The sequence below is a fragment of the Solanum dulcamara genome, chromosome 2 (genome assembly GCF_947179165.1).
Source record: "Solanum dulcamara chromosome 2, daSolDulc1.2, whole genome shotgun sequence".
Lineage (NCBI taxonomy): Eukaryota > Viridiplantae > Streptophyta > Magnoliopsida > Solanales > Solanaceae > Solanum > Solanum dulcamara.
In genome coordinates, this window is record NC_077238.1 from 9,824,025 (window position 1) to 9,847,391 (window position 23,367).

At 32.9% G+C, this 23,367-nt stretch overlaps 2 protein-coding genes across 2 annotated transcripts; both read left to right on the forward strand.

Annotated features, from left to right (window-relative positions):
- The first annotated feature begins 9,816 nt into the window (after window positions 1-9,816).
- LOC129880279 (uncharacterized) lies at window positions 9,817-15,649 on the forward strand. The gene is made up of 7 exons (XM_055954243.1): window positions 9,817-10,059; window positions 10,572-10,702; window positions 11,062-11,114; window positions 11,209-11,972; window positions 12,717-12,797; window positions 14,211-14,273; window positions 15,042-15,649. The coding sequence occupies exons 1-7, from the start codon at window positions 10,006-10,008 to the stop codon at window positions 15,096-15,098; spliced, it is 1,203 nt and encodes a 400-aa protein (XP_055810218.1). The 5' UTR covers window positions 9,817-10,005; the 3' UTR covers window positions 15,099-15,649.
- Window positions 15,650-20,812: 5,163 nt separating this feature from the next.
- On the forward strand, window positions 20,813-21,788 carry LOC129880280 (zinc finger protein 5-like). The gene has a single exon (XM_055954244.1). It carries the CDS (start codon window positions 20,878-20,880, stop codon window positions 21,616-21,618), a length of 741 nt encoding a protein of 246 aa, XP_055810219.1. The 5' UTR covers window positions 20,813-20,877; the 3' UTR covers window positions 21,619-21,788.
- Window positions 21,789-23,367: the final 1,579 nt, after the last annotated feature.

Here is a 23,367-nt window from a genome sequence, read left to right on the forward strand (position 1 = left end):
GAATGTGTATTTGACTTCAAAGGAATTTGGAATGATCATTTACCTCTCATAGAGTTTGCATACAATAATAGCTATCTTGCAAGTATACAAATAGCTCCCTATGAAGCTTTATATGGGAGGAGGTGTAGGTCACCAATTGGGTGGTTTGAAGTTGGTGAAGTTGAGTTGATTGGGCTTGATTTTGTTCACCAAGTTATGGAGAAGGTGAAGGTTATTTGAGATAGGCTAAAGACAGCCTAAAGCCGCCAGAAATCTTACATCAATGTGAGAAGGAGAGACTTAGAGTTTGAGGTGGATGATTGGGTGTACTTGAAAATGTCACCCATAAGGGGCGTCATGAGGTTTGAAAGGAAGGGAAAGCTTAGTCCTCAATACATTGGTCCTTACCAGATTGTGAGGAGGATTGAGAGTATCGCTTATGAGTTGGAGTTACCTTCTAAGCTAACCGCCATTAATATGATATTTCACGTCTCGATGTTGAAGAAGTGCTTGGGCGATCCTTTATTGGTAGTCCCCGTTAATAGTATTGGAGTTAAGGATAGCTTGTCCTATGAAGAAGTCCCGGTCCAAATTCTTGATCGTCAAGTTCGCAAATTGAGGACCAAGGAGATTGCCTCGGTCAAAGTATTATAGAGAAATCAATTTGTTGAGAAAGCCACATGGGAAGCTGAGGAAGATATGAAAGCTAAATATCCGCATCTATTCGTGCCTATCGATGAGAATGTTGAAGGTAATGTCCATTTTCTTGATTTGAATTGGTATGTCCATTCTTGAGTTCGAATAGTAATTTATTTTAAGCATTTGATAGGTTGAATGATTGAGTCATGATTGTTATTTATACCTCGAGTCCATCCTTGGTTTACTCATCATTCGAGGATGAATGATCCCAAGGGGGGATATTATAACACCTCAAAATTTCTACGCTAACATTCGTACCATTATTCGTATGTGTATAGGCTTGAACTCAAAGATTTTAGATTATATATATGATTTGTGTATTAGATGTGATTTAGGGTCATAAGGGATCCCTAAAACCCAAACAAGTCCAAAGAATTCCTCTCGGCTAAGTTTCCGAATGAGTCCGTATAAGGGTCAACTTCAAATGACCATATCTCCTAAAATATAATGAATTGGGTGGCTTATGACCTATCAAATTAAAGGTATTTAAGTCTTATTTCCAACGCCACCAAGATTATATTTTTCTGAGTTCAGACTCAAAATTTATGCTTGGTTGAACAGAGAGGTCTGCAACAAGTCCACGTCGCGGACCTGCAGTGAACTTTGACGAATTTTTTCCAGATTTCATTTTTGTCGACCAAAAATGTGCGCGACACGTCCTTGTCGCGGACCTGTTGCGGACTTGTTCAGTTTTCCAGATTTTAGAGGGGCATTTTGGGAAAATTACCTAATACCTATATATACAACTTGGATGCATTTTGGAGTATATTTTTCAGTCTTTTGCCTCTCCAAAGAACCCTAATCTTCATCCCCTTCTCTCTAAAATCATATCCAATAAGATTTTTCCTCAAAATTCAAGGATTCAAGCTTTCCATTGAAGACCTAACTAAATGGCCAACTAACTCTATTAACTAATCATCTAATAACATACTTAAAAAGCTAGGCATCAATTAACACCCCCTAAAGCTGGTATATAAAAAACATTGGACAAACGAAGCTTATATACTAACATTTGATATTGAGCAGTCCTTAAACCTTTAGTTAACACATCTGCAAGTTGTATAGATGTAGGAATGAACTGAGGTTAGACCAGACCACTCTTGATCTTCTCTCTAACAAAGTGACAATCAATCTCTATATGGTTATTCCTCTCATAAAAAATAAGATTAGAAGCTATTTGTATGACGACTTGGTTATCACAATACAATGCAACAATAGTGGAAACTGCACAATTCAATTCCTTTAGAAGACCATATACCCATGTTAACTCAGCAAATGTCACTACCATGCTCATGTATTCAGCTTCTGCTGAACTTCTACTTACTGTCTATTGTTTCTTGGATTTCCAAGATTGAAGAGCACCCCCTAACTTCACCACATAACTAGTGACTGATCTTCTAGTATTGGGATAGGCTGCCCAGTCAGAATCACAGTAAACATTTACTTCCAGTATTGTATTAGATGGGAAGAATAAGCCAAGACCTGGTGATCCTTTGAGTTACCTCACTATTCTCATTGCAGCTTCTAGATGAGATTGTTTTGGCCTTTGCATGAATTAGATAAGCACTTGCACAACAAAGCACATGTCTGACCTAGTGATAGTGAGATAAATCAACTTCCCAATTAACTTTTGATATCCAATCATATCTTTTATTTCAGGATCACTTTTGTTTCCCATGTGAATATCATACTCCACTGTGGTAAGTTTATGATTTGCCTCTAATGGTGTAAGGACTGGTTTAGTATCATTGAGTCCTACTTCTAAGACTAACTCCAAACTGTATTTCCTTTGTTTTAGGAGTATTCCCTTCCCTGACCTCACAACTTCAATGCCAAGGAAGTATCTTAAGTCTCCCAAGTATTTAACTTTGAAGTGTTGGTGTAGGGTCCGCTTTGCTTCTTTAATCAAATCATGTGTACTACTTATAATTAGGAGGCCATCCACATATGCTAAAATCATAGCTATATCCATGTCATTCTTCTTAGTAAATAAGGAATGATAATAAGCACTTTGGGAGTATTCTGCAGTGATAAGTGCATCAGTGAGCTTGATATTTCATTGTCTGGAGGCCTGCTTCAATCCACAAAGAGACTTGACTAGTTTACAAACTTTCTTCTCTCTTTCCCCATAGAAACCTTGAGGTAAGTGCATGTAGACATCTTCATACAGATCTTCTCGCAAGAAGGCATTACTCACATCCATTTGTGAGATAGACCAGTTCTTAGATGCAGCTAGACTTGTTATAGTCCTGATAGAAACCATCTTATCTACAGGTGAAAATGTATCATGAAAATCCAAACCTTCTTTTTGATTATATTCTTTTGCCACTAGTCTAGCTTTGAATCTTTCCACCTTACCATTTGACTTGTATTTAATCTTATATACCTATTTAAACCCTATGAATTGCTTGCTTGTTGGAAGATCAACTATGTCCCATGTATGATTTTCTTCCAATGCATGAGTCTTCTGTTTCATTGCCTCAATCTATCTCTAATATTGGGATGCTTCCTTGAATGACTAAGGTTCAAGATGAGCTGAAAAAATAGTTAGGTAGGTCTGATAAGTGGATGATAAAGTAGAGTAGGAGATGTAATCAGAAATGCAAAACAATAAAGCTTGACCAACTGTCTTCTTGCTTAGCACATAGTCTTTTATCCATATGGGTGGTTTAGCTGATCTACCATTGGTTCTTCTTGGTTCCGATTGTTTAGACTCCACATGTGTAACTAACCTTGGTTCCTCCTCAGTAGTTTCAGCTTGTTCTACTTCAGATGATAGAATGTTTGTCTCAACTATTGTAGTCTCATCTGTTGTAGTGTCCACTACCTCTATAGGTACCTCTGATGAAAAGGTATTTGTATCCACTATAACTTTATTAGGAGTGTTATCAATGACAACATGTTTTTAGCAACTATAATTGATAAGATGTTCTCATCATGGTGCCTTTTTGCTTCTTTAAAAGGAAATATGTTCTCTCTGAAGCTGATATCTCTACTCATAAGAAAGGTCCCAGCCTCCATATCAAACAATTTGTATCATTTTTGTGTCTCCTCATAGCCGAGGAATACTGACTTTCTAACTCTAGATTCAAACTTGTCTTCTCTAGGAAACATATTAGCAAAGCAAAGACAATCAAATACTTTGAGATGATAAAAAAATAACAGGATTTACCATGCAGAATCTCAAAGGGAGATTTCCTTTTTAATACACTAGAAGGCAGCTTGTTAAAAAGATAAACAAATGTTCTAACACAATCACCCCAGAATCTATTTGGAACACCACTTTAAAACTTCAAGGCTCTTGCAACTTCTAAAATATGTTTATGTTTTATATCTACAATTCCATTCTGTTGTGAAGTATACGGACAAGTACTTTGGTGAACAATATCAAGAGAGGAAAATAGTTCATGGCAACTTGAGTTAAAAAAACTCTTTTCCATTATCAGACCTCAAAATTTTAACATTCACATCAAACTGATTTTTTACTCTAAATAAGAAATCTTTCAACACAACAATAACATCACACTTAGATTGAATCAAACATACTCAAGTATACCTGCTGACGTCATCCACAATTGTCAAAGAATAAGACTTTCTATCATAGGTAGAAACCTTGAAAGGTCCCCAAATATGTATTAAATGGAAACAATTATCAGTTGAGGATCTACTAAGTGGAAATTTTAGTCTGTTTTGCTTAGCCATAGGACATATTATACAATGTTGTTGTGTTGCCTTACACATCTTTATATTCAAATCAACAATACTATTGAGTACATCCATAGAAGGATGACCAAGCCTGTTATACCATAATACTGAATTTGGTTGATCTCTTATTACTGCTCATGCCTTTATAGATTCATCTTCTTATAAGCCAATATAATCCATCGTACTCTCTACCAATCCCCATCCCTTTGCCATTGTAAAGTCTCTGAAATATGTAAAATTCTGGATAGAAATTGACGGAACAACAAAGTTCTAATTAGTTAACAGAGTTAGTTAGCCAGTTAGTTAGGAAAGTTAACAGTAACCTTGAGTGATCATCTTTGATGGAGTTTGTTCAACCATGATTTGTATGTTCCTGTTGATTTAATTGAAAAATTAAAGATGGTAGATAAAAATTATTTGAATGAATGAATAAAATAGAAAAATAAAAATAAAAATAAAATAATAATAATTGAAGATCGCCAACGTAAGTTACCTAAAAGTGGGGAAGCATGATTAGGTGGGAGAAAGAATATATTTGAAATTTCATAAATTGATATGGTTGAGTAAATTTAGGAGAAAAATCAGTGAAATGTAAGATGAGAGATAATAGATAATTTGTATAAAAGGGAAGATATGCAAGAGAGAGGGCAGTTATGTCCTTGATACAATTTGAGATTGTGGGGCCGGCATGCTGATAGCCATCTGGATGAAATATTAGTGGCTAATTGTAGGCGAAACCTATCGGTGGCCCCTTAAAGTTGACACCAACTTTCACTTAGACACCTTAACTAGGGTTTGTTCATTTTAGACACCTCAAGTAAGGCTCCGATGTGTCATTTTGACACTTTTTTGACAATCATCAAAATATATTAAGTGTGTGTAATGCATTCGCTTGACGTGTCAAAAGCAGCGAATTAAATAAAGACACGTGACATTTTTTTATCTAAATAATATTTTTTTAAAAATAAAAATTAATTAAAAAGTTTTGTCTATGTGTCTACTTATTATTGGATTTACAGTATTATTAAAAATACACGTGACATTTTTTTCATAAATCTATATTTTTTTTCATCCCAATATCCAGGAAAGAAATATCCTTCTTCGTATTGCGGATTAATTCCTTCTGATCCGATTCAATCTTCGCAAAGTTTGTTAAATTCTAGTTTTTACAGGTAGCATTCCATCAATTTTTTCCGATTAAGATTTAATTTGCTTGTATTTACTATAAAAAAGAGGATTTTTTGATTTAATTTGAGGATCGATGACAATTTTTATCGTTAAAACCCTAATTTATGTTTAGTATTGTTGAAAATTTTCTGTATATGATATGTTCTTCAAATTTTGAGTTGATCGCGGTGATTAAATGAATCGATTTATGCTCGTAAATGATAAATGGACTATCTTTCGGTTTTATTGGTAATAGAATTGTAGAAATTTTGTTGATTTACTCAAACAATTAGCTCCATAACTTTCTATATGGTTTCTCTTATATTCCAAGATCTCTTGTTATTCTTATTGCTGTTGTTTTCTTATTGTTTTTTTTGGGGTCGGGTTCATTATTTTCTTATTCTTGGAAAAGTTAGTAAAATTTGCAGAGAGAAAGGCAAAATGAAGAAGAAGAACAACAAAAAAATTTTTAAAGAAAAAACGCTCTTCACGCGCTTAAAATGAGTGCAATACACACAATGTGCCAAGTCAGCACAAAGTGTCAAAATGACACATTAGAGCCTTACTTGAGGTGTCTAAAATGAACAAAGCCTAGTTGAGGTGTCTAAGTGAAAGTTGGTGCCAACTTTAGGGGGCCACCAATGGATTTCGCCCTAATTGTAATTAGTTATAATTATAAATATGCTAAGTAATCCACTAGTTAATGTTTGCTTAGTCACATACTTTATACTTTTTTCCCTATAACATTATGCTAAGAATGACAAAATTAACCCATGAAGCATAACCTGTTTGACCTGTTAGGTTGATAAATCTTTTATTTGTTAACTCAATTCATTTAAAAATTGGATGGTTATATAGCTAAATTGACCAAGAAATCTTGTTAATGTATTTTTAAAAATATGTTTTTTGTTCAATATGTTATATAGAGTAATCATAAGCAAAACAAATTATGATTGCAACAAATATAAAAAATGGATAGTCATTGGTAGGGCTGAACACGAAAAATCGAAAAACCGAACCAAACCGATAACCAAACCAAACCGGAAAAAAAAAACGACATTTATTTGGTTTGATTTGGTTTGGTTTTTAAATTTAAAAACCGACTATATTTGGTTTGGTTTTGGTTTCAAGTCTAAAAAAAACCGAAAAAACCGAACCAAACCGACTTTATATATACATATTTTAAAAATTAAATTTGTATATATATGTGTGTGTATTTTAATTTTTTTATGAAAAAATACAATTTATATTGAATTTTTATATTCTTGATCTTGGCCATGCTTTTGAATTATACTAGATTGGGTCAAAATATTTTGATGGACTTCTAATGAAATGAGTCCATCTTGCATGGTTGGACCCAAAGTAAAAGTAAACAAAATGTGGACTTCATATCATCATTGCTAAGAATAATTATGCTCCTGAGTTTAGTTTTAGGAGTGACTATTCTTGGCAATACTATTTCAAATAAGTTTAAATTCAAATAGTGACTAGTGTCTACAAGGTGATTTAAAAACCGACAAAAACCGAAAAAACCGATAAAAACCGACAAAAACCGAATAGTAAAAACCGATATAGTTTGGTTTGGTTTGATTTGACAATTTGAATAACCGACTCAATTGGTTTGGTTATTTTTTAAATAAAAACCGATCCAAACCGAACCGTGAGCACCCCTAGTCATTGGCATTGCATTCTAGATTTCCATCACAACAAATATAAGAAAAAGACAAACATAGATAATTACATCGTTCTATTGATGAAAAAAATTAGTTTTCTTAAATAATAATTAATTTATTTTGGTTATCTGTTTGTTTTTAAGTATTGTTATATACATTGAGAAACAATTTTAGGAAACTAGCAATATAAGTTGAGTACATCTCTGAAGTTAGATTTTAACAACCTAATTAACTTTAGATATTTATACCCGAAGTTATACTCATAAATGGATGAAGTTCACGTGTTCAATTTTTATTTTTAGAGATTTTTTTTTTTGAAAGTTTACTGCTAAACTTCAAACATTGTGAATGAGAATTTGATTTCAAAGCGGCTAAACTTAATTAACGTTTGACCATAAATTTCTAAGTATTTTTTGATAAGTTATTTTTGAGTGAAATTTTAGGTAAAATTTTACCATGTATTTGGCCATATACTTTGGGAGAAGTATTTAGCTTTTCAAAAATTATGATTTATATATATAAGTTCTAAAAAATATTAAAATCACTCATAAATTTGTATTATTATTTTATAATAAACATATTTCGTTAAAAAATAATCTTATAACATAATTGATGACCATTAACAACAATAAAAATAACAATATGAGCAAAAGTAATACAGTAATTGCATATTCAAACTTGTCACCGGTTCAGGATAAATTATAACCCATTAAAAAAAGTTATTCTTTTTCTCAAACTAGTCACTCAAATTATAACTCAAACTTATCACTGGTTCAACAATATATTAAAAACAACAATGATTTAGGAGGAGGTAGTAACAAGCTATTCTTTTATATAATTTTCCTGTATTCTAAGAACAATCTCTTCCCGACGAGTTGATATTATAATGGAATTGGTTGTAGATAGATATTAACTGGGATTAATAGATGATGAGTGTTTTATGAAATATAAAAATTTGGCTAATTTTTAAATTTTAAAAAGTTCCCAACTACTAGAATTTAGCCCAAATTCTAGTTTTTTTTTTGTAGAACTTGGAAACTTGGGATGTTTGCCTAATATATTTGCCAAGTTATAGCAAGTTATATGGCCAAATATTAGTTTCCAAGTTTTTAAAAAGTTTTTCCCTAATATATCTGTGGAAATTCTAATTTTTTTTTGTAGAACTTGGGATGTTTGCCAAATATATTTGCCAAGTTATAACAAGTTATACGGCCAAACACTAGTTCTCAATTTTTTTTTCCAAGTTTTTCCCTAATATATTTGTGCCAAACGGCACCTAAATACAGTTTTTATACAATGATGGCTATAATTTAAATAGGTCCCTAAAATCGAGTTCAAAGCCGAATGAGCAACTTTTTTTTTGCAAAAAATTCAAAACGGCGATTAATTTTGGTATAAAACAAAAATGGCAAAAACGCACCCTATGGTGCGACTTCCCCTCTGTCAGATAACAGACGTTAGTCCACCGTTTAAATGATGGGCCACACTCCCTTTCCCACTCTCCCTCCCCCACACCATCTCCAAACGGTGGGTCACACTCCAACGTGGGTACCAGACACCAGATAGGAAACTAAAAAAAAAAAAAAAAAAGATAATATATATACTAGTTTTGAGAATGTGCGTTGAACGCTTGGCTCTTAACACTATATAAAATTTATAAAAACTTAACTCTTGGTGACAATAAATAATTATATTAAATAACTTTAGAAAAACTTCATTTATAAGTAGAAAGTGCCATTACATATTTATTTCAAATGTGAAAAATTTTAAAAATAAAATATTAATGAGTAATGAAGTGTTATAAATGTATTTTTAGTAATAACAACATATCATCACGATTGTTTATGTTTTTACTTGTAAAAGTGGCTTTCAAGTTTCAATTTAAAAGAGTTGATCAATTTTGTCTTGTTCTTGCTTAATAACTTATGGTTAATATGGCGATATAATCTTTTTTTAATTCCCTCACATTCCATTCTCATTATCATAAGTTTTCAACTAGTTAATTCATTTTAATTTTATTTAAACACATATTTACTTAATGCATCCAGCATGTTCTCCTAATGAAAAGTAGAGTAAATTACTAACTTTATTATAAGTAACAAATAAATGTACATATTTAATCAATATATTTTTTCCAATATTGTATATTTGTAAAGTATTTTAATATAGTTGGGGGGTGGGATGGGCAACGGGGTGGGGGCTGGGGATGGTGTAGGAGAGTGGGAATGGGAAGAGGAGCGTGGCCCACCGTTTAAAGGAAGTCGCACCATGTGGTGCGACTTTTCTTAAACGATGTACATTATCTGACAGAGGAAAAATCACACCATAGGGTGTGTTTTTGCCCTTTTAATTTTATATCAAAATTAATTACCGTTTTTAAATTTTTTACAAAAAAAAGTTGCCATTTCGGCTCCGGACACTCCTAAAATCTGCTATTTGTGTATTTTGCCCAAAAGATGGAAGCTGTAAAAAGCCCATTGGGCCTTCATTTTTCAGTAAAAGCCCACCTATGAATCCATCTGAATTGTACGCGCTCAGTCTTCACGTGCTCATGCACTGATCTATTCACACTTGGCACCAAACACACACACACACACAGAGTAAAGACAGACCCTCCACCCCCCCCCCCACTACATCTCTTTCAGTGAAACCCTAAGGCCAGATTTCAAGTTTCGCATCGGAGCTGCTGCTTTCGCCATTTCTGAAGGATTTTTGATGTTGCATGCTGTACAATTCCGGCCTATACGTTGATTTGCCGATATAGGTCTTCGGAGTTGCTTAAATGGCGGAGGCTTCGAGCTCTCGAGTTACAATCACGCTAGGACGCAGCGGTCAGGTGTGTGAGAATCTCTCTTTGTTTCTTCCTTTGATTTTTTTTTTAAGTTTCGATGCTCAGAAGGTCGTAACGAAATTTGGAAATGGAGAAACAATGCTGTTTCATCCTTTCCGTATGAATTTGTTTAATTTATGTTTATTTAAATTTAGAAGTGTAGAAATTAGAATTCATGCTGTGTTATCTGTTGCGGAGGATGTATTCTGTAGAAATAGTTTGTTATTGCAATTCGTTGTATGCATGTTTGATTGTTTTCATGTTATATTTACCAATGACTTGTTATTGTAGCAGAGAGCTCTGTCTCATCTAATGAGTTGAATTTATCTTTGAATGTTACTGATCGAAAAAACAAAACTGAATTTATCTTCGAATGTTTCATTGTTTGGTTTGGAGGGGATAGTGTTACATTATGTAATGGAAATGGTGTTACGGAGCTGTTGTTGAGTAATTTGATTTTCTTTGTGATGAAGTTTTGATTTTGGCTTTTCATATGTGGTTTCATTGTATATTGACAGGTGGTAAAGAAGGCAGGACCTGGATTAGATCATCCCTTTCCTGATTCTGGGCCAGCAGTTGGGAGTAAACGGTCTGTCAGAGATAGACTAGGTAGCATTGCAGATTCAACAACCGAATTCAATAATAAACGGTGAACTCTCTATTCTTTTCCTTGAAATAGTTTAGTTGTGTGATTTGATCTTTTTGTTTTAGGTTGTATGTCTAATGTTTAGCGTTAATTTGTGTGACTGTGTCAACATACTGAATTTAAAACATTTTATGAATGGGAGGAAACCAATGGTTGTCCTTATCAAAGGAAATAAAAGAAGAACAAACTAATTGCTGTTAATTAATTTAAATGTAAATTGAAATTTAACCACATAACTGTTAGCATTGCAATCTAAGCATTGAAAACAAAATTTCCTATGAATGGAATGATTTGATTGCAACCCCTTTGTAGGTGTAATTTCTACGCTTTCACACACAATATCCACATTTCATATTTTGCAGTCAGCGAGGTGATGGAAGTAGATTGGGCTCTCGTGCCTCTAGTGGCATTGAAGGTAGTAATAATTTCACTGCTTCTCCATGTTCATGTTTGTTGCATATACAACCAAATTCCAGATTGTTAATTTTGTTCCCTATGATTTAATGAAGATGGGAGGCTTGGTAAAGATGACCTGCGATATAAAATCATGCGGAAAACTGCACTTGACCGAGGTCATAGCAATGGCCAGCAGAGTGGGGTGGATCTCCGTGATTTCCTATCAAGGCCTGCTCAGTCTTCAACAGCAAAACCTAGTTCCCGGCAGCACATACCTGATCAGAGGGATAACAGAGCACGAGTACCTGAGCCGAGGGATAATAGAGCACGAGTACCTGAGCCGAGGGATAATAGACAGCACATGCTTGATTCAAGAGGTTCTAGACAATATTTGCCTGAAATCAAAGATTCAAGACAGTACATGCCTGAAGCCAGGGATTTTAGAGGGCACCGTCCAGAGCTAAAGGATGTTAGGTATAATACACCTGAGTCAAGGAGTTTGAGCATATTGGGACGAGCTCCCTCGGCGAGAAATGCAGATGTTTTACCACTGATGGACTCAATAAGGAATTCTTATTCCCCTTGGACACTGGATCGTTTAAGGCGAAGATCACCAGATGGAGTTCTTAGTTCTTCTAGAGGTATTTCACCACCAAGGAGAGGGGAGGAACTGCAGAGAAGACCTCCAGTGACACCTTATGATGACCCGAGACTCAGTTCATACACAAGGAAAGATGTCTCTGAGCTTTCACGCCCCATGACTTCTGCAGGTTACCTTTCAAATACATCCCAACCTGCCGGACCAGGAAAGACTGTCGCACCATTGCGTGCCCCAATCCCTCAATCGCGGAGTCTAGTGCAGAAAAGTTCATATGCAGTACAATCTACTTGACTTTCTCCTTTATCTTTGTTTCCTCTTTTACTGAAATTTCATGTTCAGATATGTGATAGCTTAGATGATTATATGGTGAGATTTTCTCCTGGTAATCAAACATCATATTTATCCTATTCCCAGTCACTTCCATACCAATATTAATTAAACAGATGCTCATAAAAATCATTTTTTTTTGAGTAAAGGGTAAATATAAACACCTAGTTGTTTTCTTGTAAAAAACATATCTTTTCTGTATAAGAGTTGCTAAAAGGAAAATGGTTAATCTTGTCCAAAGTAATAATGAAAGAGGGCTATACTTGTTTGTGATCATCTGTTATCCACTCTTGAGAATTATTTATAATGTTCCTTTTTGGATATCTTTTGGCCCTTCATATTCTGTGGTTGTGTTCTTAACAATCATTTTGGTGTTTGTGAACTTTGCTCCTTCTTGCCTTTATTCTTCTTTAACAAATTATTCACATATCAAGTAGACTAACCTCACCGGGTCTTGAAAAAAATTTTGATGTTGGATAGTGGAACTATGGAGCTTGTATTCTCATTCCTGTCCGAGATAAAATGGTGTACTTAGCTACTGACGGGATTAGACATATTTGGCCATAGCCATGTCTTGATATATTGCATACTGTGCACGATGGATAAACAATTGGCGGTTAAAAAGAACACAATAAGTTAAAAAGAATTTGGTTTACTGTTCACTAAAAGTTCTTTCTCTTTCCTTTAATGCAGGTTGAGGATCAACCTACTGTTGATAGCTTTTTGCACTCGTTGGGTCTAGAGAAATATGCTATCCATTTCAAGGCTGAGGAAGTATGTCCATCACCTTCTAGTATCGTTTCAGTTGCAACGTTATTGAATTTATTAATCTCAACTTTGTTAATATTAAGCATCATTGCATGTTTAAGATAAGCAGTCAATGTATGCATTAATGAATGCTATATACCATTAAAACTCTGCAATATCTATTTCCTCAAAACTTGTAGAAGATCTACACAGTTCGTATTCAGTTATGAGATCTTGTGGATTGGGTTTTGCATTCAAGCTACTCGATATGGTTACTTGTAATGGTCACTTGCTTTGAGTATTGAACTCTTGAGAAATATATAGAGTTCATATCTACTTGATGCTGCAAGTGTGAGAAGAGAATACCCCTTTGGGTTTCTGTTCTTGCAATTGATGCGTCAAAGTACTTTTGAAGTTCATTTATCCAAGGAACAAAATTATTTCCCTACTTATGCCCCGTAAAATTGACTCAGATCAGGGAAAAGAAGAATGCCAGATGAGTAACCTTTTTATGGTTAATTTAATTTTATGTTTAGGTAGTTCGGTAGAAACTAGTGGTTGTGGTTGTAAAGGATTGGAAGCATTCCTAGTTTCCGACAGAAACCAAGAGCACATTCAGAGTGAAGTTAAGAATTGAACAATTTGGGTGAAAAAAGTTAAAGAATGGAGCAGTAACATTCTCCTTTTCTAGTCAGTGTGAGGACAGAATACCAGAAAGACTGAACTGTTAAGGTTGGCCCAGGGGAACATGAGCTTAAAGAAACACACTTATTTGCAATGTATTGGCCATGTACTGTGATTGGATTACTGGATTCAGAACTAGAATTTGACAGTGACAGTGTTATGTGTTGGACGATAGATATTAGAGTGAAGTCTGGGTGATTTCTAAGGGCAACTAAAATGGTAAGCAACTTACAGAAAGGTGGTTTTGTTGCTGGAGAAAGGGCATGCTGTTATTTTATGTGCATTGGTCCAAGGAGTAGTGCCAACATGAGTCTTCCAGGGCAAAGCCTAGTTCACATAGTGTGTATCTGTATTTAACGACCTTATTATAATATTTGTAACTTTAGTGGCATGGTGTAAAATTTTGGAATTTGGACGAGCTTGGCCATTGGATTAGGAATCTGTCTTGAGGTTGCAGCTACTGTAGTACTTATTGGAGCTCTGCAGGCTGTAACTCTTCCACATCATTCTTCTCTCAAGTTTAGATGTGAATGTCTTTCGTGTGTGGATAGTCACAGAGAAGGGTTGTTTTAGGCATATCTATTCATGTTTTCTGATGTGTTGGACTCGATTTGCTGATTTGATGTAGTTTATAAACTCTGTTCACTCATTTCTCGTCACAAATGTGTTAATGTTGTCTTTTTTCTATTGAATGGTTGATTAATCGTAGGTGTAAATTCTTTACAGCTATTATATCTACCTTGTACTGTGCTGCAGGTGGATTTGTATTCATTGAAGCAGATGGGTGACAATGATCTGAAAGAGTTGGGAGTACCCATGGTATGCTTCTTATTAAATATGATATTTGATTATTGTTGAAGACCTAGTATTCTCAGTTGAATGCTCTGGATTTTGTTGTGTGTACCAGTGTTCCTTCTCTTCTTGTTTTCAGATTTTTTTGGGGTGTTTACGGTCATGCATTTTTCCATCTGCTTAATTGAATTCTTTTCCTTGTGTGGCACTCATATGTCCAAACTGAAGTTCACCTCTTCTATAAGCTTCTCTCAGAACTGTATTTACCTTCTGACTAGGAAACCTTTAAAATGTATTTGCATGATACAAAAGTTACATAGCACCATTTTCACAATTGCAGCTTTTTCTTTAATCAGTTTCTAGAAAAAACATACATTGATCCATGTAAACTCCCTCAATGTATGTATATTTTTTGAGGTACATATATTAATCCTTCTCCTATAACGATATAAGTCAAGTAGTCATTCATTTGGAAAGTGAAGGAATGACTTGCGTTATAAGAAAAGGGAGCAGGACATCATTCATATTTTACACTGATGAGAGATAGAGGGAACTCAGGGGCCTTTCATTTGTCTTCAGCTGTCATTCTCGGCCCAACATCCATGATCTTGTGGATGTAAGTCAAAAGGAAAGTTACTATGGGGAATATGTAACGGCTTTTCCATATGATATATCTATAGTTTGGCATGCGTCAAAATATACTGTCTTTACCCCTCTGCTTTATTGGTTTAACAGTTCTCAGATAGTGGTTTTTTTCTTTCCTAGCTTTTCCTGAAGAGATGCCTAAATTTGTAGGGTCCGAGAAAAAAGATTCTGCTTGCCTTAGCATCTCGTGCCAGGAGACAAGTATGATTACGTGAACTGATGCAATTCAGGTACATTCTGGAATGCTTTGATGCAAAAACCATGAGAGCTGAAGTGAGATCATGCAACTCTTCATATACCTTGTAGATCATATATTTCCTTCTCGTTCTAGCTGGGCAAATATGTATGGATCAGTTGGTAGATCCCCTTGTCAATTCTGTAGTTTCCTACACAGGGCAAAATATTTTGCCAAAAGAAGTCTGATTCTTTTGTTGTTTGTCACTATTTTGTTTTTGTGCTATCCTCATTATTATGGGAATTACGCACCAGTAAACCCTCCGGCATGAAAACAAAAAAGTTTGTGTCCTTAAACATACCATGTCATGAGCTATTCATGATTGAGAAAGAAATCTGGAAATCGTTCTCCATCTGGCGCAGATACCCATTTATGGTATTTTTCAATCTGTTTGTCGATCAGCTTTCTTTTTTGTACAACTGTGTGAGATGAAAATGTATGAGCCCGCGCCACATTTACATGTATGTTTCTGTAAACACGCTAACTAATTAAGTGTGAATGTGTGAACTATTTTCTTCTCGAACTATATGTGTCCGTTTGCTCGCTTGCTATAGGACTTGACCAAACATTTCAAGTAGTTAACCAAACAAAAGTAACTAGTTTTGCTTGAAATTATGTCGTTGAGTTTGTGTCTAGTGATTTCGTAACAGCGGCAGATGAATAGTCAACTAAACACAAAAAATGTGTTTTGGGGAGCAATGGAAGTGTCGCCGTTGACCATTAAATGAAATTTGGGACACACGTAGATACCATGTATCTAGGTTCGTTATTTGTCACAGAGAATTGATGGATGCAATGGTTTTTCCGCACCAACTAATTTAAAATAGTACACCTATTCCAATTTGTTTTTTTGGTTAGTTTAAAAAAGAAAGTCTTTTTTCTTTTTGATAATTTTTTAATTTTGATTTTTCACATAACTTGGTTTAAGACCACTAGATTAAAGAATATTTTGATACATTTTACATATTTCTTATAAGACCACAAAATTTAAAAATCTACTTTATTATTTAAAGCTTAGTGTCTAATGGCAAAGCTAGGATTCTCACCAAGGGATTTCAAAATATGAAGAAGTAAATTACGAATTAGCTGAAAAAGTTTGACATCTACTATATATACATAAAAAATAATTTTAACTATGTATAAATAGTATAATTTTCTATCGAAGAGGGTTCGGATGTATCCCTGACTCCAAGTTGGCTCATCCCCTGTTGTGACAAACAAATTGGAACCGAGGGAGCATTAGATTGGCTTGCTTGCAACAATCTCTCTGAAGATTTCTTTTGATCTCATTTCAACTAAAATATGAAATGCCTAACGCGTGATTGTTATTCACAATTTGTATGATCTCTACAACATATTTTCAGTCGAAAAAATGGACTATACATTATTATTTGTAAACAAAACATTTAGACGAAAATCTTTTAGCCGAAAACTTGGAGATTTTGCTAGCAAATATCCTTTTAATTAAAAGCCAAATAGATACGATTTCCATTCATGCTTTCAAGAAAGAAGGGAAAATAAAATGAAATAAACTTTTTTTCTCTGTATAAAAAAAAAACCAAGTTTAATTTCATGTGTGGATAGCATTAAAGAGGGACCATTTCAACTTCCATCAAAGTTTTGGTACAAAAACTTGTGCTTTTAATTTCTCTATTCCTAAAGTCTTTATACTAAATTATATTTAATTAAACTTGTGGTGGCACTTTTATGATAAAAGTAATTAATTAACTTGGCTCTAGAGAGTTTGAAAACTTTAGTCCCTACTCAATTGATTATTGTACCATCCAAATGGATTCTCATGATCTCATTCACAACTACTTAATTCAATATTTCATCCTGTTTAGAATAAGGTATTAATAAACCAAACATGTTGCTAGAATATTAGGTTTATGGTCAATATTGTCCTTTTTCTTTCCCATGCAACTAACTTAATTAATTTCATATTATTATCCAATTTTGAATTATATATACACACAACTCTGCATATTCTTCAATATTATAGATAGAAAAATTTGAACACTTTGCAAGGTTTTGAGATGATATGATATGATTGATTGTACACTTGTTATCTTATTGTACATTGAACTGCAAAAATGTTTCTGAAGTTATATTATATAAGTAGTGGTTTGTTTTGTCATTGCCAATTATGCTTATTGGTAATAAGTGGCATTGATATTTTGTTTTTTGATTTTTAAAGAATAAAATCATAAATCAATCATATTGAAATGGAGGACAGATGGCATATGCCTAGTTCAACCAAAAATTCCAATATCTTTTGATCTACCCTTTTTTGTTTTGTTTGTTTTCCTGTCCAGTATCAGTGTTTTTGGTACTCGAGTCAGACTAAATATGTATTCACATCAGAAAGTCTTATATTGGGGATAAAATGCTTTAATAAAGGTGATTTCGTATTCAAGAAAACTCAAATTTGATACCTCTAATTAAAAATAAAAAAAAATACTTACCACTTCATAACAATTCTAATTGGTGATCTAACTTAAATAGTACAAAGGATTACTTGATCTATCACATTTCATAATATTAGTTCTGTTTCTTGTTACTTATTATCTTATCTTGCTTTACTTAAACGACAACAATTAATTATAATATCCGAATTAAAGGACTTAAATCAAATTTCCCCCACCTAAAGTTCCATTTATATTAGTTGAACTATATATGCACATGAACTCTTTGAAATTAGTTTGATTTGAATTGTCTTAATCGTGGAAAAGCTCTACTAACCACGCGATAAATATTGATTAGTTGATTAAAACATTCCTTAAAGACATGCCAACATTAATTAATTAATTAAACCAAAGAAAAGAAATTAGAGAACAAACCATGCTTCATTGAAGCTTCTCTTTTTCTAGTGAATTATTTTTGACTTTTTGTTGTTGTACATATCAATTTTGGCATTCTTTTGAGTAAAATCTTAACTAGTAAAATAATACTTGAGTTTCTTTGATTAAGGGATTTTGTCCCTTGATTAGGATTAGAAGTAAAATACAATGGATGAAGGTAAGACTTTTTAAAGAGGTTAGCTGATGGTAGGGGCCACTTTGTGATCTTGTAATCTACCACAAAGGCAAAAGATATGAATAAGATACATGAAATGTAGAAGAAATCAATCAAGATTAAAAACCAAACCAACCCACCCCCACCCCACCACACCCACCCACCAAAATTCTAATCCAAGATTGGTCCTTCAAATATAGATTAAAAATTTATTACACATGTTGATATAGGAGCTAATTTCTCATGTGGTTAATATAAGGGTTAACATTATCTCAGAAAATCATCATTTTTTCTTCCAATTTTTTTTAACAAAAAAATAACTTTTTGATATAATAACTATTAATAGAATGATCATCTGAAAAATTAACTCGTTGATATAAATAAATTGTCTGATGGTGACATGCCTAGTTGGAATTCTTCTCTTAAAGCGTTCAAATTTACTAGAAAAAGGGCAGTCCGGTGTATTAAAGCTCCCGCCATGCGCAGGGTTCAGGGAAGGGCCCAACCACAAGGGTCTATTGTACGCAGCCTTATCTTGCATTTCTATCAGAGACTGTTTCCAGGCTTGAACTCGTGACCTCCTGATAACATGACAATAACTTTTATATAGGTGAGCAATAATAAAATAAAAGGAAAAAAACCAATAAAAAGAATTGAAGAAAAGGAGTGGGAATTGATGAGAATGAAAAGGTTGATTGGTGGACTAATTCATATTTACCAATGGAAGATCTTGTAACACAAGGGAATAAACATACAAAATCTAATAGTTTCTAACATGTCCCACAAAGTTACAATTTATGGGTCCCAATCCAAAGGGAACAACTGTCAACACAAATGCCTTTGCTTAATGTCTAATATAATGTAATATATAAAAGACAGTAGCCGTGCATCAACCATATTGCGTTAGTAAGGTTCGAAAAAAGGCCACACCTTAAGGGGTATGACGTATACAACCAACCATAATATAAGTTTTAATGACTGCTTCCACGACTTGAATGTGTAATCTATAAATTACGCAAAAATAACTTTATCATTCCTCCAAGATTCTCTTTTAATAATATAAGTATATTTTTTAATTTTTTTTTGAATGATATTAGATGATGACTTGATTCACCTTAAACAAATAAATTAATATGGTTTGTTTGCTCTAAGAAGATATGCTCAGATCTCATAGAAGACCCTAATTAGTATATATGCTTACCTCATCAACCACTTCCTTAATATTCTTTGTTTAGCAACTACTCTCCCATAATTATTTTTTTAATTACATCCCTTTTGACATGGTCAAGATTAAACTATTTATTTATAATTTTTTTTAGTGAACAGGAGTTTGGATAATTGCAAAGAACCTTCATTTAAGTGCTGAATAATCACAACTCTACAGTTTAGTAGTGCATGAACATAATTTAAGAGTTCTGTAGTAGATGGGACTAGTCACCCACAGATGTTTATTTAAATAAATTCAATTTCAATTTTTTTAATTTCAAACTCTCATGTCTGATATACACATTAGGGCCGGCTAAATCTGAATTTACACGAAGAAATTGTATATTGTGACGATATAATACTCTCTAACAAAGTCAATTTTAATAATTAAGACTTGAACCCGAGACTTCTGCTTAAAGATGAATGACTTGTAGATGAATTTCAATTTTCTTGTATTTTATAAGCTTTGGTGCTAGAGAACAACGCTTGAATCCACTAATCAATTGAGATTCGACTAAATTTGAAGTTCCATAGAAAAGTCTGATATTTGAGAGGGGAGAGGGGTACGGTGTGCGGGAGCGTTGAAATAGCATTAAAAAGGCGATTTTAATATTTAAAGTTCGAACTTAAGATTTTTTATTTGACTAATAGATGAATTTGAAATTCCCAGTATTTTATAAGTTTTGGTAGAGAACAATACATGAATGAATCCACTAACCAATTGGTCAATAAAACAAGTGATAAATAAGCCTTTTAAGTACAGTGATAGATTTGTTAGAGTCCTTCCAGGTGATTACATCCTCTATCTTTCTTTGACTTTTGTTGTTTTCCATTTACAATATTTAAAACATTCTCCTCTCTTCAAGCATGGAATATTTGTATTTTTTAAGTAATCAAGTGGTACTATAATTGCATGTTTTTTAATTCCATATTTGTTTTAAAAGTAAGAATAAAAGATTATTTTAGTCTTTAATCATACAAACTGATCAATCCTCTTTGGTTGGAAAAGTTTATGGTATATCTAATGCATTAATATTTTACAAAATTTGTTTATATTGCATGAGAGACAGCTTCCTAATATGACTATTCTTTTTCCCTCCCTCTTTCTTTAATATTGACTATTGGTACATTTATGCCCTGTGCCAATTTTTATATATATAAAAAGCAAAGCAGTTGCATTGCATAGTCAAAAGAATTTAAATTCTATACACAATATAAAAAAATATCTATATAATCAGATAACTTATAATATATAATTATAAATAAATTTATTAATTTGCCAAATTCTCATAAAACAACCATTATATAATATTTAATTCTCTATAATAAATTAAATTATATTGATCATATAAAAATTGTTTACACGGTCGATTGGATGCTCATGACTTTTATACTAGTCAAAAACCCATTGAAATTACTATATAAGAAAGAGTATGCAAAACACAAATTAGTCCATCATAAGTCATCCTTCTTCTATTCTGTTATTATTCTCTCTTTCAAATCCATTTATTTTCTCAAGAAAAATTTAACATGGCCAAAGATGTTGTCTCTACTACTTTTGAACATCCTCCATCATCCAATATTAATGGAGAAAATTATTATGAATCCTCTTCTAAATCATGTGTAGAAAACAACAACAATAAGAGGCTCAAAATCTTTGGTTTTGAACTTATTGATCCAAAAAAATCTCCAAAAATAGTCCAAAAGAATTCATCAAAAGAAGATCAAGAAAGTGTAAATTCATCATCAGCTTCCACAGTTTCATCAGGAAATATTAGAGATCATCAAGAAAAAATATTATCTTCATCATCAAATCATGAGGAAATAATGAAGAAATTTGACTGTCAATATTGTTTAAAACAATTTGCAAATTCTCAAGCTTTGGGAGGTCATCAAAATGCTCACAAAAAGGAAAGAATGAGGAAAAAAAGGCTACAACTTCAAGAAAGAAAAGCAAGCTTAAGTTGCTATCTTCAACCTTTTCATCATCAAAATTACAACAACAACAACAATAGTAATATTATTAATTATCAATTTTATGACCCTCAATTTACAGTTTATGAAGAATCCCAAATTAGTTTTGATCATCAAGTCTCATTATCAGGAGGAGGAAAGTGGCCATTTCATCAAGATTCTAATTGTACATTTACTCTTACACATGGTGGAATTAATTACATGAAGCCTCCATCAACTAATTTGGATAATTCAGCTACTAAACAAAAAAGTACTTCATGTAAACCTTTAGATCTTCAATTGGGATTAAATTTGTAATATTAATTAGTGAAAGCAAAGATAGAATTAATTGATATTTGTAGTTGTTCTAGTTTAGAGTAATTTCTAGAAATTAAAGAGCTTGATCATGCATGGTCTATATCTCTTTTTACATTTTGTAAACATATTGGAAGAAAAAGCAATGAAAAAAAAGAGATGATGATTTGCTATTTTTTTTTTGATTTTATGAGAATTGATATATCATATATGATTTGAGTAGTTTCAACAACCAATTTCACTTTTGTATGATAGAATATAATAAAGTTGTAAATACAACAACATCTATACTATTATATTATGCCTCAACCCCAATCGAATTGGAATTGTATTATGAGAATACATCATAAAATTGGCTATTTTTACGTTGACTGTTAGTTTACTGTAACACTCATTCTTTATTTGAATTTGGGAATGACATCAACAAGTTCATGATCACACCGATGGAGTTAGAATTAAGCTACAAATGCAACAATACTATTCTATACATTAATTCCAAACAAGGGTTTGTCCGGTACGAATTCATCACGAAATTAATTAATTTCGTACTTTTGGGCCTAGCTGTCAGTTCACCGCAATCCTCCTTTTTAATTTGATTTTAGGACCTTTAATTGTAAGCAAATTCACACAAGCCAAGTTAGAATTAAGCTGCAAATGTTGAAGATAAATGGGATTTTTTACCACATAGAATCACAAAAAATGTCAAATTAACTTGAAAAAGGATTAATTAAATTTAGCTAATTAGATGTTGAAATATAACTGCAATTTTATAACATGCAATTAATTACGTAATTAGTAAAAAGTGATGCAATTACATAATATTTATTTCGTTTAATTTACAACGTATTAGAATAACAATTTCGTATCATGTTAACTGTTCATGATGCAATTAGTAAGATCTCATTTCCTCTATTGATATTATTTATGTAAAAAAATCAAATTAATTGTTGCCTTTTTTGATAAAAAGATAAAAAAGAACAAGAATTTCAACCTATATTAACATGCAAGAATATTGGCTTTTAAAAAGCTTTCACTAGGGTTATAGGGAGGGGGGAATGTTCAATTTCCATGTGATTTTTTACTTTTCCCTTTTCGCCACTAGTATTTTAATTCATCACTTTTTTTCCTTACCTTTCTTGAGAGTAATGAGAATTTTGTTTCGCATAAACTCGTATATTTTAAGGGGAGTCTTTGAGCGATGGTGAAATTGTATCCGAGTCATGAAAGCAATTAGTAATTCATTAATGCTTGCATTAGGGTATATCGTCTACATCACACCTTTTGAGATGCAACTCTTTTTTTGATTCTACATGAACATGGGATGCTTTGTATAACAAATTACTTTTATTTTTTATTTTATTTTAATAAACTCATATATTTAATTATTTACTATTATTCTACTTTCACATTTTAATTATGGGAAGCTAGTCTTGCCACTACCATAGCACTCAATATAAATTTTTAAGAGAGGTTGTTATTACATTCTGTCATGCCTCGAGAGGGTACCCTAGATGTGGCTAACACTCAGAAACCATTACTGGCTCCCAAGCGAACCACTTGGCCTGATCACAAATCCGTTCATTCATTCATTCAGCGAAAGACTTAAAATAAAAAAATAATTAGGTGGACAATTCCAATCAACAATCTAGCTCAAGGAAGAAAGAACATGACCAACAAATCGAACTCCAATCTATGTCATTAAAATAACCCGACAAGAACAATTCAAGGAAATAAAATACTCAATCGACCCAT